The sequence below is a fragment of the Monodon monoceros genome, unplaced genomic scaffold (genome assembly GCF_005190385.1).
Source record: "Monodon monoceros isolate NGI ecotype Baffin Bay Population unplaced genomic scaffold, NGI_Narwhal_1 Super_Scaffold_15, whole genome shotgun sequence".
NCBI classification, from domain to species: Eukaryota; Metazoa; Chordata; class Mammalia; order Artiodactyla; family Monodontidae; genus Monodon; species Monodon monoceros.
Genome location: NW_021703771.1, coordinates 70,098,930 through 70,116,613, shown reverse-complemented (window position 1 = coordinate 70,116,613; position 17,684 = coordinate 70,098,930). Strand labels below are relative to the sequence as shown.

Sequence of the window (17,684 nt, the reverse complement as noted above, 5' to 3'; positions counted from 1 at the left end):
CTATGGATATCCCACTAGCTTTGCAATTTTAAGCAAGTTACTTCATCTTTTTTGAGCTGTAGTTTTCTCATTTACAAAATGAGAATACACCCTACCTCAAAGGATGTTACAAAGTTAAATGTGATGTAAAATGCATATCGTTTGGGAGGGAAGAAATAATAATTATAATCAAATAACTGATAATACATTATTGGAAACCAGCCTAAAGGAATATTATATATAGAAAAAGTCTTTGGTGTGAAATAATTCCTTGTATTATTTGCAGGGCTCAACAAGTTATAAACAATCTAAGTATCTAATAGGAGAATGGTTAAATAAATTGCAAGGTGCACATATAATAAAGTCTATAGAGTATCTTTGTCAATGTCAGTAAGAAATGTTTTATGAGCTGCTTGTGAATACTAAGTAGGTCACTTTAATGATTTATCCTAAATCCCTGCCTGCTACATGGCAAATACCATGGCATTTCTAAATTCTGTTGGGTCGTTGAAGGGAGAGCATTGACTCTAATTTGTGCACTGCCTGCACCTCTGCCTTCCTCTGTTTCAGCTGCTGCTTTGTCATCTGTTTTGGCTGCTGCCTGCAGTTACTTTACTCGCCCCTGTTGCTGTTCCCTGCACCTCTCCACAGCCATTTATCCACATCTTTTCCTGGGTCGGACTGCCCACATAGTGGCCCTGCCCCAGCTTTGACCTCTAACATCTTTTGAGGCTCTCTTCCTTGCTGTTGCTAAAAGCTCAGTACTGCCTGCTCCTGATTTGTTACTGATGTCCCTTGTACCGTTTCACTAAACTGCCACAGGCTGGCCAGCCCTCTGCTCGGCTGTCCCAAAACTGGGGCTCTGACCCTCATGATCTCCATCACTTATCTTTCCTGCTGGCTTACAAGGAGATCCCTGCCCCTTCTTGTGGCTTCTTCTAACTCTTATATGTAGGGGTTGGGGGAGGGGGCTGGAAGACTCGTTAGCCCCTAGAGATCCATTCTTACCATTGAGCCACAGAGCCCTTTCCATTGCCAAGTGCGCTAGGTTCTGATGGGCATAATCACTGCCCCTGTCTGCTCCAGCCCTGTGGCTGATTCTTGCCCAGGTTCCATTTGCCTTCCTCATGCCTTTGTTTTCTCTTTCAGGTCATCTATTGTGCCTCTCCGTAACCTGCCCTATCAGCTATGCTGCTGTATATTGGAATTCGCTGTATATGTGAACCTCAGATGGGAACCCAGAAGTTTCCTGGATTCAGGTCCATGGGGATTGGGAACTTTGCCCAACTCCGTGAGCAGGTGATTCCTTAGCTCGGATCAAGTGGAAATCCTTGCTTAAGTCATATTGCTAAATAAAAAAAGCAGAGAAAAAAAAGATATAAATGAAAGATGATCCTAACTCTGTTAAGAACAAATTTACTTGCGTGAGAATCACTAGAAGGTAAAATCAAAATATCTGTAATGTTAATATTTGGCTGATGTGACTATAGCTTATTTTCTTTCTTTAATTCTCTAAGTTTCTACCATGCAATTTATTTTTTAATAGAAAAAATGACACAATTTAAGAAATCATTGCAAAGAAATAACCCAGGGGCTGGGAACAAATTTATTTAAAGGACAGTCGCACTTAAACTTTCTTTTGTGATTTTCCTTTGCTATAAAAAAAACAGTATTCTGGCTGATTCTAGAAGCATTTGTTCTCACTTCAAGTCCTTCAGTACACCTTTGCCTTGCCTTCTGCAGTTCTTGTTCTCATATTCTTATCTGTACCAGTGTCTCTATTTGTGGGCATGTATGTTATCTGCTTGCTTCCTATCTATCTATCTGCCTATCTATCTACCTGTCTATCTATCTATCCATCATCATCTCCATATCATATCTATAGCAGGTACTGTTGGTGCCCTGCCCAGTCTTGACACTCACCTTCCCCACATAGGCCAACTCTTAGGTTTCCAACGGCTAGCATCTGCGATTCTTTGCCTGAAGGCTATCTCTGGAGATAGGAGCCTGCACGTGAGACACACTGGAGGCACTTGGAATCGACATGCACCTCCCTCCCCAGCAGTCCTTAACCGTGACAGGAATTGGTGATTCAATGCTCCCAACTCCCTTGTTCTTTGGGGAATGGAGACAGTTGAGTCATGTTCTCTACTGTCTCCCAGAGACTCCAGCAGGACTGAGTCCAGCAATGCAGCCATATTGGCTGCCTCATTTCCCCACTCTCCTACATGTTCTTCCAGGGATCACTTCCCCAGTACACATTTGCATTCAAATCCTCCTGTCAGGGTCTGTTCCAGGGAAAATGCAACCTAAAAACATATCTTCATTCATATCTATTTCCTGCAGTTCACATGAAAATGGCTTAAGCGTTACAGCTGTCTCAGAGCTAAGTGTGAGCTCAAAATGTGGCAGGACTGCTAACAAAGTGAACACTATACTAGGTAGCAATACTAGAATAATGGTTCAAAAGAGTCAATGTATCTGTCCTGTTCTGGGTGCAACATTTTTTTTTTTTTTTTTTTGTGGTACGCGGCCCTCTCACTGCTGTGGCCTCTCCCGTTGTGGAGCACAGGCTCCGGACGCGCAGGCTCAGCGGCCATGGCTCATGGGCCCAGCCGCTCCGCGGCACGTGGGATCCTCCCGGACCGGGGCACGAACCCGTGTCCCCTGCATCGGAAGGCGGACTCTAAACCACTGCGCCACCAGGGAAGCCCCTGGATGCAACATTTAAAAAAAAATATTCCAAAATTGGAAAATGACCGTAACCTGATTAGTAGTTTAGGAACCTAATGACAAAGCTAACAGTTAAGGAAAGTAAAGCAGTTTGGCTCGGAGAATAAACCACTAACTAACGGCATAGTCACTGTACTCAGGTGGCTGAAGGGAAGTCCTGTGCACAGTGGACTAAATGTGTTTCCTCTTTCTCCAGAAGGCAGAACTCTGATTGGACAAAAGTTAGAGAAAAGGAAATTTTGACCCTGGAAAATGAAGAATTTTCTAACAATTAGAGCGTTTCCTTAACTAATGCAAGATCCTAGTCCCTGGAAATACTTAGGCAGAGGGCAAAAGTCATCTAAAGCCATTCCATCCCTTAAAATAAAACAGGGCACACAAGCCTCTGTGATTCTCACCAAAAGCTCATTTCGGTCAATAGCATTTTGTCTCTGCAATTCCATCAGACTGACATCCTGTTGCATACCTTGCTGGTCCTACCTCGTAGTTTTTCTGGTTCCCTAGAGACCTTCATTCTGGATTTGCACCGTAGGTCTGTTTCCCGGCCAGCTTTGGGTTTTAACAACATAGTTTCGGACTTGCTTTTCCAGGATCCAGGGCCACCTGCTCTCTCTCTTTGCATAACTGCTGGCAGTTGGCCTTGTTACCCCCAGTCCCTCCTGCTGTCCTACCCCAGATAGCGATGGCTTCTCACTTGGTCCCTGCCTGACACGGGAAGAAGAGCAGGACACAAGGGAATAGAATCCTCACTGAGGTGAGAGCTTAAGTGACTTCTTTCTAAATTTACTTCCAGCTCTATACTTCTATGATTATTTTTCTTGTCACTTTTTGTTATCCTCATTCTTAAGCTTTTTTTCCTTGTCTATTAATCTATAAGCATTGCTTCTCCAGCTACCCTGGGAAAATCAAGCCAGTTTCCAGTTTAATAGCATCACTACTTCAACTCCCTACCTAAGCTCTCCTTTTCTCCCATGTTCTCCCAAGCCTTGGTGACCGGGTTAGCCTTTTACTTTGTCTAAAGGGATGTACTTCTGTAAGGAAGGAACCCCAGCCCATGCTTTCCCCATGGATGACTTATTTGTCCTCACTTTAACCGGTGCCTTCTTCAGCAGTCTGTGTCTTACCTGCAATTCTCCTGCAGAGGACGCTGTTTCCCACACCGAGCACTGCCTTGCCAGACCTCTGGCTGGGCTCAGTGGATACTGAGTATTGCCACCCTCTTCTGCAGGCAAAGCAGACCTGCTGCCCAGTGGGACAGCTCTCTCTCATGCCACACAAGTAGAGCTTGTTTTTCATGATGAAAACATGTGTTGTTCCTGTTGGCAGATTTAGGACCGGTAGGTAGAAATACAGGGCTCTGGACCCCGTAAGGATCTTGGAGCAAATCTTCAGTGAACTGGGCTGGGAGAACTATATGGTGTTACAATACTCATTTACTTTCTCAACAGACATTTACTGAGTGTCTGATTTGCCTTGAAGCCTCAGAAATCAGGTATTAGAAAGCAAAAAGGAGCTAAAAATCTATTCAGGGAAAGAGACATGTAAGTTATAATGTAATCTGGGATGTGTACAAAATACTATGGGAATACAAAATGGGGAACAGTCACAACAGACACAAACTCCTACATAGTATCCTGGGCTCTGGAGAAGAACACGAGTTCATAGGCTCTGTGCTGGCTTAGGATGGGGGTCAATTCCCCGTTGAGCCACTTACTAGCTAAGAGACTTTGGGCACGTTATTTCAGTTCTCTAAGGTATTCCTTGTGGCAGTAGTACTGGTAAGATTAAAGGAGAAGGAAAGCAAAAGACCTGCAAAATTTCTGGCACAGAGTAGGTTAAAAAATGTTGTTTCCATTCTCTTTGATTGCTTCTCAGGATAGAAATTATTGGGGCAGTTCCTCATACAATGTTCGTGGTATCTGGATCCCAATTTCAACTTTTCCAAATGTCTCCATTGTGATGCAGCTTCCGGACTTTCCAAGTGGAGGCCCTTATGACCCACCACGGTATATGGGTGTTTCTTTGGACAGCACACCTGAAATATTTTCTTTTTTTTTCTTGTTTCTTTTTTTCTCCTGTTCTTTGTTTCTCATTTTCTCTCTCATGGGTTTTCTTCATGAGACCAAGGCCCCATTTCATAACTTCTCATTCTATTTTCTGGGCACAATGAAGAAACCCCTGGTGTCTCAGCTCCTGATTCTGGTAATTTCTTCAACATCAGCCTTCCTGGATAAAGGCTGCTCTTTCCATCTAAATGCACCACACTCTCATGGATGTGGCCCTGGTACCACCAAGTTTTCTCTTTGAATGACACTTGGTAGATGCCTTACTTTGTAGGCATCTTATCTAGAGATGTGAATAAAAGACGCTCCCTTGTTCTGGGGACCAGTGATGTCTCCATTGAAATATAAGGGAATGGAACTTGGGATAAGCAGGAGGATATCAACAAGGTAAGAAACCAGGTGCCCCTAGAGTGTGAACCAAGGGAAGAAAATCTGTGCGGGGCACAAATGAAACAAAGATGGAGCCTTCAGATGCCTCTGTCTCTAAATCTCTGCTGGAGATGCAGGAGTTTGTCAAGCCTCACGTATTCTATCATAAAAGGTAGATGACAATGTCTGCCACAACACTGAAAAGTTAAATTCTGGATTTCATTTTAAACGTTAGAGTTAGAGATACAGCCTTGCTCATGATCAAATTATCCTCTACTTTGTCACCTACCTGGTCGGTAGACTTTGTGTGGTCATCTCCAGCTTTCACCTAGAAGACACGTGCTGAGCAAACAAAACCATTGAAATTATTTCTTATACCAGTCAGTCTGTTTCTATTATTGTCACTCTTACAAAGTAGAGAGAGGGAACATACACATTTAATAAATAGAAAATATTTATTATACAGCAGTATCAAGATATTTGACAACAGACAGTAACAAGCCAAAGGAAAACACTTTTACAAGAGCTATACAATTTGTATAAGCACATACATTAAGGTGGAAAGTTTCTGTCCTTTTCTTATAGGGTATGTATGTATATATTTCCAATTTTGAACAATGATAATTTAAGAGCTAGTACTCTGTTGTATTCAGGAAAACTTTTAATCATGATAATAGTAGGCATTCAGAGTAATAATGTGACTGGTGTTGAATGTGTTCACTAAATGTCTCAGACTAAAACCTCAGGACAAACTGACATAGTATTTGAATAGTAGATGCAGTTTTCCTGATCTAGTCTTACTTTAAAAGTATCTGAATGCACAAGTCCTGATCTTAAGAACATATGTCAGTGGCATTAAGATAAAAAACCTGTTTCACTAATAATAGATAGTATACTTTCCCTTGCTATTTTGCCAATTAGTAGACCATATATTAAGCATTGGAACCATCCATTTTCCTCATTCTGCTTCATGACAGTGAAAATAATGGAACTGAAATCCATGTTTCAGTCATGAGGTCTTTCTACCAAAGGTGTAATAAAGTAATTTTTTAAAAGGAAAGGCAGTCTATTCTTGATATAAAACTGACTAAACTTGGCAGTAGAATATGGGAAGATATAAGAAATATGAGCCTCAAACATTGGAGTGGATGTTAAATTCTGAACAAATGATGCAGTGAGTATTTAAAGAGTCTAAGATACATTTTGGCTGAGAAATCAGCTTCAACATGAAGGAAGCATATTAAACACGACTGAACATAAAGCATAAACAAAGATACTTAAGGGGATAAGATTCATTCCCAAGTAATGCAAGAAATCAAAACAGCAAGAAAAATCTCTTTTATTGGGGAGAAAAAGGGGGAGCAAAAACGAAACAACTGGATTACATGTATGTGGATAGTATACACCGCAAATAACAAAAATAAAAAGACACGTTATGAGTGAAAATATAGGAATAAAAGAATGTGGAGATAAACATTAAAAGAGATCAAAAAGTGATGAATAAATAATTTGGGAAATCATGACCAGACTTAGAAGTTAGTATATGCTTTAAGCACATAAAGCTTAAGAAGCTGTGGAAAATTAAAAAAACAAACCCTAAAGAAACCTGAAATAATGTAAATACTGCCATTCCAATCTTATGTTTTAATAATGATGTGTGCAAGTTTATAAAATGTACCTTTTTATTGTTACCCACAGTTTCTGCGAACTTTTAGTATAACAAATTTTCAAACCTCTTCATTAATAACATATTTCCACATCATAAAATATCTGAAAAATAAGTTCCCTCTTAGAAGAAGAGGGACCATCTGAGCAGCATATGAAAAACATTGGACCAAAGCAGTCAAACCTTCAAAGAGCTCCTGTAAATACCGATGGCAATGGTATATAAAATGTTATTTGGAACATAAATATATCTACACTATATCGGAAGACAATCTTCTCGTTGCAGTTAGGTTGACATTACTTTGCACAAATTTCATTATCACAGGTATATAAGGACACAAGAACACATTCACTTGCTAGTTACAGGGACTTCAGTGACAAATAGAAAGAATTATTTGTCATTTAAACCAATAATAGTTGCTATGAGTACACCATTGAGTTCAAAGATGGATTTGTTTCTGTAGCACATAGAAACAATGGCACCAAATACACATACTGCATCTTAGAAGTTCAACTGGTAAGTATTATTTGCTACAGTAAATGGAAGGTAACAATTTTGCCACATGGTTTGTTCTCTTTAACGTAAGGGCAAAGGAGAGCCCCCTTGGCACACAAGTAAATCCACAGAAAGTCTTCTGCCACTCTCAAAACAATCTCTTGTCTGGACTTCTGAAATCACCAGTAAGCGAGCATCAGATATGGGAAGCTGATTTTTGCTGACTGATTTTGTTCAAAGCCCCAAGCTTATGCACTGTCTTGCTTCTCATTCCGCCCTCCCTTAGCACTCCTGATGAAACGCTTTTTGGTGATAATTTTGCTCTTATTCCTATTTTCTAAATAGAGAGAAATCACAAAGCAGCAAGGTATCCACACACCTTTCTCCAAGTGTGACAGCAAGGCTGGCACTGGATGGGGTGCAGTCGGAGAGCAGAGGCCCCTTTTGGGGCCAGTTCCCGAGTGTCCCGAAGACCAGGGGTCTGTGGGCCCAGTAGGGAGAAGGGCTTGAGAGAAATGAGCTGCTGTCCATCACTGTTCTCCGGGCGGTTCCACGCCTGCCCCTCCTTCACCCACCTGCTCTGTCTGACTCCACCATGCTCGCTGGGAATACCATGACGCCGAGCTAATGATTCAACTGGGCGGTCCTCCCGGGCTGTCCCCTTCCACACGGGCCAAGGGTGTGGGCATGTATATCTATGCACAATGGTCCGAAGAGATTATGTTGATTGATTTTGTTCATTCTTGTGATTAAAGTTACATACTATATGGGATTGTGCTTTGTCAGAATTCCCTTTCTTCCCAGAGAAGGCTTTTGAGTAATTCAAGAATCAGAATCTTCTCCTGGATCGCTTTTTGCTGGCAGAGTCCCGCATCTCTCGCGCTGGCCTTGCTAAGACGGCAGCCGCGATCTCTTCCCTGCCCCTGACTTCACCTCCAGCCTCCGCAAGTCTCCGGAGGTGCTGGTGCCCCCTGACCCCTCCTGCTTTCCCCTGTGGACACCCCCTCCCTACAGGGTGGAAGAGCTTTGCTTATAGTCCCTCAGGATGACAGAGGCGTAGGTCGCGTTGGGAGGGGTGCAGAGCACCGACTCGGACACGGGGGAGCTGGGCGCCGAGCTGCCCGAGGCCGCCGAGTCGCGGAAGGGGGACGGAGGTGTCAGGGCCGGCGAGTCCTCCGGAGTTGGTTTGCTGGCCGCCCGCAGCTCCTCTCCCTCCTCCCCCAGGTCGTCTTCCTCCGTGTTCCCTTCCCGCTCGTACAAGTACTCCTGCAGGAGCCTGAACCTCTCGCTGTCGTCCTCGTCGTCGTCCTCGGCCGACGGCGAGACGGGCTCCTCCCCGAAGGTGCTCAGCTGCAGCGGCAGCATCTGCAGGTGCTGCGGCGGCGCCGGGGGCGGGAAGAGGGGCCGCACCCCGTTCCCCGGAGCCCCGGGGACTGCGAGCACCGAGTTGAAATCCGGGATCCCGGTGCTGAAATTGTTGACCACTCCCTGCAGCTGGTCCAAGAGGGATTTCTGCGCTGGCGGCGGCGGCGGCGGCGGCTGCTGGAGGGGAGGGGGCAAGCCCCTGGGGACAGCCGGGTCGGCCAGGAAGAGGGGGGTCTCCTCTGCGGTCAGGCGGGGCGGCAGAGGCGGGGTGCTCACCACCGCGGTCGGCACGCGTCGGTGCACCACCATAGAAGGACTGCTGGGCGGGCTGAAGCCGATCGGCCGGGCACCCTCCTCCTCCACGCTGTAAAGGGTCTTGGTGCTGGTATCGGAAAAGGTCAGGCTCTTGCCGGAGCCTTGGTAACTTTTAGTGAGGGGTTTGATGACGGCTGTTTGGTTGCAGGCCGTCTCGTTGGTCTTCACGTGCACAGAGAGGCGGTGCCACATGTGCTGTCCCTTGGGCACCTGTCTTCCACCTGGTTCAGACCATGACACAGACTTGCCATTAAAACTATGAATAAAATAGAGATGGGTTTATTTGCAGATATATCATGCACACAGGGTGACATACATATAAAACATTTGTTAGCCCAGCTCAAAGCAATTTGACTCCCCCCTCGACGGTATGTATGCTTGTCCTCCACACCCCTACCCTCTCCTTATTATACATCCAACACCAAAATCTGCAGTGACCACAGGTTGCCTCTGAAGCAACCTGGGATTCCATCCACCTCAAGACAAGGTAGGACATTTTGACCTTGAGAAAAGTTGTAGGGGAGAAGAGCCAGCTTGTTGTAGAAGCAGCTCTTTTCATTTAGGTCTATGATTTCACAGCTATTACACACACACCCACACACATACACACACACTCTAAGGCAATGATAAAATTGTTGCTCAGTACAAGCCTTTGAAAGATTCCAAAATTGATGGAGGAAACAAATTAAAAGTAAAATCTTAGTTACACATGAACAACAGAGCATAATGACCATAGCTATTGCCTCCCTTTCTTAGTCCCTGGAACAAATTAAAACACACGGATAAGGCTACTCTCATTGTCCTGTGAAGTTATAAAATACATCCTCTCAGTTGCCCATTCTGATATGCAGGTATTTCCTGTGTTAACAGGGGTGGCATGATTATGCACATGGCATCTGTACAGAAGAGAAAAAAAGGAGATGACAGAAAAACCCAGACCCATGCTTCACTTAAGAGTTTCCTAACTTTCGGCTTTCTTTTTATTTCAAAGTATTATTCCTGACACAGACAGTGGATCACAATTCACACAGCAGCTAGTTTGGGATTTTCACACTGGCAGGATTTAATGAGGTGTGTTTGAAAGAGACAGAATTGGAAGGCCCAGAAAAATACAAATACCTATATCCTGCTTTAGTCTTCTCGCATAGTTTGATGCCAATGTGACAAAATTAAGATTCAGACAAAGCAGAAGTTACTGAGACCAGACGTCTCTGGGACCTTTTCCTCATTGAGCATTGGTGAAGAAAAGTCTTAGGGCAGCAGCAATCCTCCACACTTACCAATTTTCATTTTCATGGGATCCCCATAAAACCAACCAAATAGAATATATCTCTGAAGGAAAAAAAAAAATGAGATGTACTGGGTGCATATACTACAAATTCTATTCTGTCTGTTCTAATAATTCTGGTCTTACTTTCGGACTCGGTTTATTTTCTGTATAATTTTTAGCAGATGGTGGTACTTTAACATAGCATACTATCAATAACAATAGTGTTAATACTTAAATAGGGAAATCATTTTTTTCTTCTTTTATTTTTTTTCAGGAGTTTGCTTTTTCTTTGTGTCCATGAAAACAACAGAGAAAGTAGCACAATAATGACACATTTTTGACATTAAAAGGAAGAGGGAAAATGAGTATTTGTTTCTTAGGTGGATATGTGAAATAGACTATTTCATATCAGATTCTTTTGTTTGGAAAAATGTAGGAAATGATCAATAGTTAGCATAATGGTTTATTTAATCATTTTGAAAATACAAGAATGACTACTTCAAAAATTATATGTGAGTTCCACATTTATGATGAAGGTAGTGTTTTGACATTTCAAATTTTATAATCCTGAAAGTGAAGTGAGTCAAATAAATACAGATTTGTGTTGAAAGTCTGATATCAATTATAGAAAATTCTGGATATAAAAGTTTTAAAATAGATATAACAGGTAAAATTTTCTCATTATTCGGGAAGAAGGCAGTTCCTCCATATATCTGATAATCTATGCTGTATTTTTAATAGTCCAAGAAAAATCTCATCTCCAAAATACTATATCAAAATTAATATTTCACTCAAACGTATGCTTAATATAATCTCTAAGAATGTATATCTGCTTCTAAATGTGAAATTACTGACTTATCAACCTCTACACTCTCTTGTTAGAATAGCTGACTCTCTCCTGAGGCGAGCAAACTAAAGAATGAGCCGGTGGTGTTCTGGCAAGAGCGTCAACCAGCCAAAGGCAAGACCAGAACCCACAGCTCCTCTTCTGAGTTTGAAATTCTAGGCAAGCTCGCCTCCCACTTTCACCTTTCTCAGTTTCCTCCATCTCTCACTCTACTCAAACTTTTTCTCTCCTTATGCATTTAATATGCCTCTTCCAGAAAGTATAAGGCTGCCCAGTTGCCTCTCGCCTTGCATAAATATGCTTTAGTGTAATTTCCAACCGCAATGCTTTGCATCCCTTTCAATTGCAATGGAAACACTTTTTCCTTCTCCAGATGCTTGCCTCTCCATGCTCATTAAGAAAATCACTAAACTAAAAGGCTGCTTGTGTCATTTAGGGGTGTGTGTGTGTGTGTGTGTGTGTGTGTGTGTGTTTTAAAAACCAATTCCCTTGAGAGCTAGTCTGACCTAATTCAACCAGTAGGCTTAGCTATCCAAATGAAACATTGCCCAGTCTCCATATATGCCAGCAAAAAAGGTAACCTTGTATTGCTGGGACTTAGTTCACTCTCTGGCTCCCTCACATGGGTAGTTTTCCACCTTGTCCAGGGGTCCTATATGAGCCTCTTTTTCAATCATGTAAAAGGCATTATTAATCATCTTGCAGACAGATATGATCACAATTTAGCTCTATTTAATCCAATAGCAATTTTATTCTTGTGATGGAAGATTTTCACCCTGGCTGTCAAAATTAGCAGCTTTCATTCCCCTCAGAGTCTTGCTCTAGATTTTCTGTAAAGTGCTGTTTAATTAGGAAACAGTTATAATGCCCTAGGGAATTTATCAGATTAAGAAAATTAGATTAACCTTTTTTTTTCAAGGACAAAATAAATTGCTTCCTAAAAACCAGAGTGGAGGAAAGGCACCATCTCATAGAAACTGCATCCCAGGGTATAAACTTTGGTCTTTCTAGATTAGTTATTTTTAACCTATGGTTCACAGACAGCTGGAATGGTCCATGAATCTACATGTATATTAGAGCATTGTTTTTAGGCTGAATCAATATTATGTTTTTGTAGATTATGGGCTGCTATTTTTAAATGCAAAATGCTGTTATGATAAATGGTACTTCTAGATACAAGTGTAACTAAGTTCTGAGAAGCCTTTTTTCATGTTTTGTGTTCAGGTGGCCACTAATAAAGGTACAATTACTGTCACAGATTCAGGTGAAGGTTTAATAACCATTTTCGTGTGAAAGTGATTATCCTATTTGAAAAGGTGGAGAACCCATTGCTGTGATATTAAGAAGAGAAAAATTTATAAAATATGGGGCAGCAAAAAGGAATAAATGTGTTATAAAGATGCAATATTATTATGAAACAAGACTTTTATTGAAACCCGGATAACTTTAATACATTGTGTTCCAGCCATCAGCTTCTTCATTCTATTATTTAATTTTACTTGGTTCCCTAATCTTAGGAAAGCAACCTGGTTTAGAAACACCAGAGAATTGTCACAAAGCACCCGACCTTTCTCGCTCTGACTTCAAAAGACAGACATCAGACTGAACAATCTTATATTTGAAGATCAAATGCAGTAGTGTTTGGAGTAAATACCTCGAGGGGCTAAATATATCTGCTGATATTGCAGTGATTGGAGGAAATCGCTGTGAGGCCTAGGAGGGGCTAGAGACATGGAGGATGATGCGCGCTGAGAGTCCTGTAGAGCTAAGTGGGGAGAGGGCAGCGGCTCCAGCTCCAGCTCCAGCAGGCTTGGGATCTTGCTTTGGTTTTTCTTTCCTTAGATAAGTATCACAATCCCCCCGAAACAGAAAACCCAATATTTACAGCACTTTAGAGAAGAGTTGGAAGTGGGTGGTGTAAACAGATTAGTGTATCTTTTTTTTTTTCAGATTAGTTTACCTTTGGCATTCAGAGTGACCCTGTCTGTTTTATCTGTTTCGGTAAGTCCTAGTTACATCTGCAAAGTACACTGCTCTCTGCTCCAGAGATGTCTAAAATGGGAATAACAGTGGGTGGATGTCTGAGATCAGGAGGGACGCATCCTGCACGAGCTGCCTGAGGGGGAAGCTTGCACAACACCGCTCTCCATTATGTCCAATGCAAGTCTTTGCCACTAGGCTTAACAGCTGCACAACAGACGTAAGGATGGCATCCAGAGAGCCCAGACAAGGCAAGACCTTCCCAAGAGGAGGGAAGTCTCGCTCCTTGGAATCTGAGGAGGGTAGCATTTGTTTTCTTTGAAAATGAAAATAGGAAATGCCACTGGGTCACAGCGTGGAGAGAATGGCTCACCAAGTAAACAAGCTACAGCCACAGGCTTGCAGACAGTTCTGCTGTGGCCCTACAGCTACGACTGGGACATCTGGCCTTTCAAGGAGGAGGTGGTGTTGCCCTGAGACACTTCAGAAGAGATGCCAGAGCTGCCCTGTCCAGGTATCTCACCTCCACCTGCTTCAGCAAAGCTGGTACCAGAATGCAGTGCAGTTTGAACAGTGATTCTTGTAGCACATCAGGCATAGGACGATTTGAAACCATTTGAGTCAGACTCCTGTTTTCCCAGGCAACCCCAAGTTAGTCTTCAACACAAAGAACTCCCACTGACTCCAGTTTCCCTTCTTGAAAGCTTTCCAGAAAAAATATGCATATTTAGTATCTATTCTGTGTATATATATTCAGTATATATATATATCTATGTATCTTTGGAAGCTTATCTGAACATATTTAAAATTTCTCACCTTATTGAATCACCACGTCTTGTAAGGTAGAGAATCTCTGAATGTGTTGGTGAAGACAAACGCTTTTCGATATCATGAGAACATGGTAGCTTCTGATGATGCTAAATCTTAAACGGCATATTGTGAATTTTATCCCTCTCCTCTTTGATTCTAACCTCATCGTAAGCTAATCAGAAAACCATTTGGCTTGCTGAAATATACAATATCACAAAGTCTAAATATACAGCCCTCCTTTAGAATCTTTAGATCAATCACATTGAATATCCTAAAGTTATATGATTCAGGATAAAAGACAACATAAAGAAAATCAGTTTGCCTTTATTAAGCCTTGTGCTTTCTCCAATGAATTAATAAAGAAAAAGACATCCACAAATGAAATTACCTCATCAATAAAGTATGTAAGAGCCCATAGGCTGTGTCCGCGTGTAGGGTCTACTATCTTGAGAAAATTGACAAATCTATTTCAAACTAAAGAGTAGAATCCTGATGGTTACTAAACGCTTTCTAAGTACATTTTGAATGGCCTTCGGCGCAACCTAATGATGATTGCTGGCTGAGGAAAGAACTTCTGGTGCCACAGTTTATTTATGACATCATGTTGGTACAGCAGCATTGTTTTAGCAGAGGTATACCAGGTGTAATTATATTCCTCCAGGAGGTATAGATGAACCTAATTATGTTCCTTTTGAAGAAAGTTCAGGTCAAGCATTATCATTTTTTTCTATGCTCCATGCTTCCAGACCTATAATTTTTTTTTTTGCAGTATGTGGGCCTCTCACTGTTGTGGCCTCTCCCGTTGCGGAGCACAGGCTCCGGACGCGCAGGCTCAGCGGCCATGGCTCATGGACCCAGCCGCTCCGCTGCATGTGGGATCTTCCCGGACCTGGGCATGAACCCATGTCCCCTGCATCGGCAGGCAGACTCTCAACCACTGCACCACCAGGGAAGCCCCCAGACCTATAATTTTAATAGCAAGTCTTTGGATGCTCTTCAGCAATACTTGAGTCCTCACATTTTCCCTGGAAGTATAGGGCAGTTGCATTGCCCTGCAGGGATTACTCCTCAGAGGCAGGAGAGATCTAGGCAGACCATAATGATCCAGTAGGCAGCTTTATTTCTATCACTAGTCCCTTTGCCTTGCTTGTTCACAAAAGCTGCGGAAACCGAAGGTCACAAAAAGAACATATCTTTTTTTTCCCCCCCCCGGAACAACCAAGGCTAAAAATAGTCAGTCTCAGTCTATGGTGCACAGCTTGGAAGCTACCAATCTTCTCCTGATCCTTTACTATCTCCAGAAAGCTTGTGTAGATCTTATTTCAAAAGTTCTTTACAACCAACCTGTTAGCTTTGCTGACTGTTGCATTATTTTTTTGTCACCTACCAATGATGGACCCACATTCAGCCTTTGTTTTTGCTTTTAGGCACTCACCTTTAAGTCATGAAATGTTAAGTGACTCTCTTCTCTCTCTGGCCCTGCTGTCATGACACGACAAGAACATCTACTAGTCCCATCAATCCCTTTTGACAGGCAGCCAGCAGCTGTCATAATCAGGATGTCCTTCCTGTGTTCTTGGTCAGACTCAACCCTTGGTGCAAGAAACACTCAATGCTTTTTGACTCGGGAGAATTACAGAGAATGCATCCGAGCAGACTAGAGTGGCTCTGATCTAGATGTGCAGAGTCCTCCCAGCCACCACTTACTTTTCCCTCCAAGAGTCAGTACGATTTGACCGAGACCACACACTTTCTATTGGGGCCTTTCCAGGGAATGTCAGAACACGACTTCCCAATGCACTCCACTGAGTGAAGAGAAGAGACGCTAGGGCCCCATTCACCAGGCTCCACAGCCAGGTTCAGTAGCAAACATTTGAACAAATTGGGCTCTTCTCATCTGAAGAGCTATTCAAGCCACAGACACCTCATCAGTGAGCTCCCTCCTGCTGCAGGAATGTGTACCTTTGACTCTCCCAGGAGTTTGAAGGGCTGTAAAGGAACAGCTGAAAATGACCACAGACTCCGTGCACAATGAATTGAACATGGTCTATGTTCTTTTGTTGACTTAAAGAGACACTGTCAAGATCTAAAGGTCAAAAATTGGACCAAACATGCATCGGTTTTATCAGATGGAGAAAATCTGATAAAAGCACTAAAGTTCTGGGGAAATAGCTACTTTCCTTTTTGTTTGTTTGTTTGTTTGTTTTTGCAAAACTCACTTTTTGTGGGACTCACAGAACTTTTGCTTTGTGCTCCCCAGGGCATAGGAGGCACCCAGCAAAGGCTGGTGTTCACCTCGTCAAACTGACATTATGGAATCCTTCCATAAGTTCAAATCATGGCTTTTACCTTAATGCAGACAGGATCATATCAAATATTTGTGTAGCAGCAAAAAAAAAAAAGGCAAAGAAAGAAAACAAAAGAAAGAGCTCTGTTTGCCAAGGAGAATCTAACAAATTTGTGAAGGGGGAAAATTCACTTTCAAGTTTGTGAGTGGGAGTCACAAACAAAAGTGAATCTCTAGAATGGGAAAAAAATGTTGCCTCTTGCATCAAAACATAAAAAAGCAAAAAGACTAACAGCTTGACAGTGTCCTTTTAAGAACAATGGACGATCAAATTAAGGCAGTCGTGCAAACCATGGCACGTAAATGGTTCCTCGTTCTTGATGGCATGCACCACATCTGTTTCCAGGTTAGAAAGTAGGAAAACCCAGGAGAGAGAAAGCAAGGGGCAAACCACTATTTTTTCCATGCAGCTTCTCTTACACATTCACTGCAGTGTGTGGGTTTTCAAAGCTGCACATGTGCCGACGGACACTGTCTGGTGGGCGAGAATTCTGGCTGCCTCTTCCTGAAGATGGAAAAGAAAAAGATACCCAGTGAGTGAGCGGTTATACACGTAACTAGAGATGGCGATCACACCACTTGGGCGGTGCCAGGGCTGGGGTAGGGCCTAGCTTGGCTCCTGAGCCTTTCTCCACGTAACCTGCACCTGCACATCCTGGATCTTCCTTGTGTTGCCCAGCTGTTTCTTACTGCCAGGCCCAATTCTGAAAGTCACGTCAGTGGAGTGCATTCTTTCTTCTACCTTGTGGGACCGTCTCTTCCCAAGCGGCAGATGCTTTCTCAGCTGTGTTTGTGTCTATCCCAAACTGGCTCTCTTCCCTCCACTCTTGACACTCTCCTTTATTCTTGGAGGCAGCGGACTCCACCTAAATCTTCCCACTCACCATCCCTCTTAAGGGATGCTCATGGGTTTATGTCTTACACTGTGACTTGTAGTGCTAATTTTACTCTATATTATGTTATCATAAAAGCAGTGCTGTCACTTAGCATAAAGTCACATGTATCTCTTGGCCCTCATAAGACGGAATGTATGTTGTGGTGGAAAGAAGGGAAGTGGCAAGAGATTGGGCAAGCCTCCCACCAGGGGAGAACGTCATCTCATTCCCTGGTTGGATGTCTCCTTGTACAGCACAGAGTGTGTGTGTGGTAAGGGGAGAAGAGCCCTGACTTGACATGACCAGGATGATGGGGCGGCCATGTGCAGGTGGCCATGTGCAGGTGGCCTTTCCAGCATCTGTTGGAGTGAGGATACGTGGGTTTCACAAAAGTTAAGGACACATGAGTTTCCCACTTTATTAGGTGGTGGGATAAAGTCATCTTAGTGACACTCCACATAAGAGGGCAGCCAATCATAGAAGAGAATTTGAGGAACAAGATGCTAAAGATGAACCGTCAGCAGGTGCTGTGAGTGGTGTGGATAAGGTCACAGTCATGAAGCCCCTATA

At 42.9% G+C, this 17,684-nt stretch overlaps 1 protein-coding gene across 4 annotated transcripts in view; it reads right to left on the bottom strand.

The window, feature by feature from the left end:
- Positions 1–7,480: 7,480 nt before the first annotated feature.
- GRM1 (glutamate metabotropic receptor 1) overlaps positions 7,481–17,684 on the bottom strand; it is a 364,839-nt gene continuing 354,635 nt past the window's right edge. Inside the window, exons 8-9 of one of the 4 annotated variants that reach the window (XM_029223913.1) lie at positions 16,660–16,744; positions 8,227–9,206 (exon numbers count right to left, since the gene is read on the bottom strand). In XM_029223913.1, the coding sequence (XP_029079746.1) occupies positions 16,684–16,744 (61 nt within the window). In that variant the 3' untranslated portion in view covers positions 8,227–9,206; positions 16,660–16,683. Of the gene's footprint in view, positions 9,242–16,659; positions 16,745–17,684 lie in introns of all 4 variants that reach the window. The other 3 variants (XM_029223912.1, XM_029223910.1, XM_029223911.1) reach the window with 3 other exon arrangements.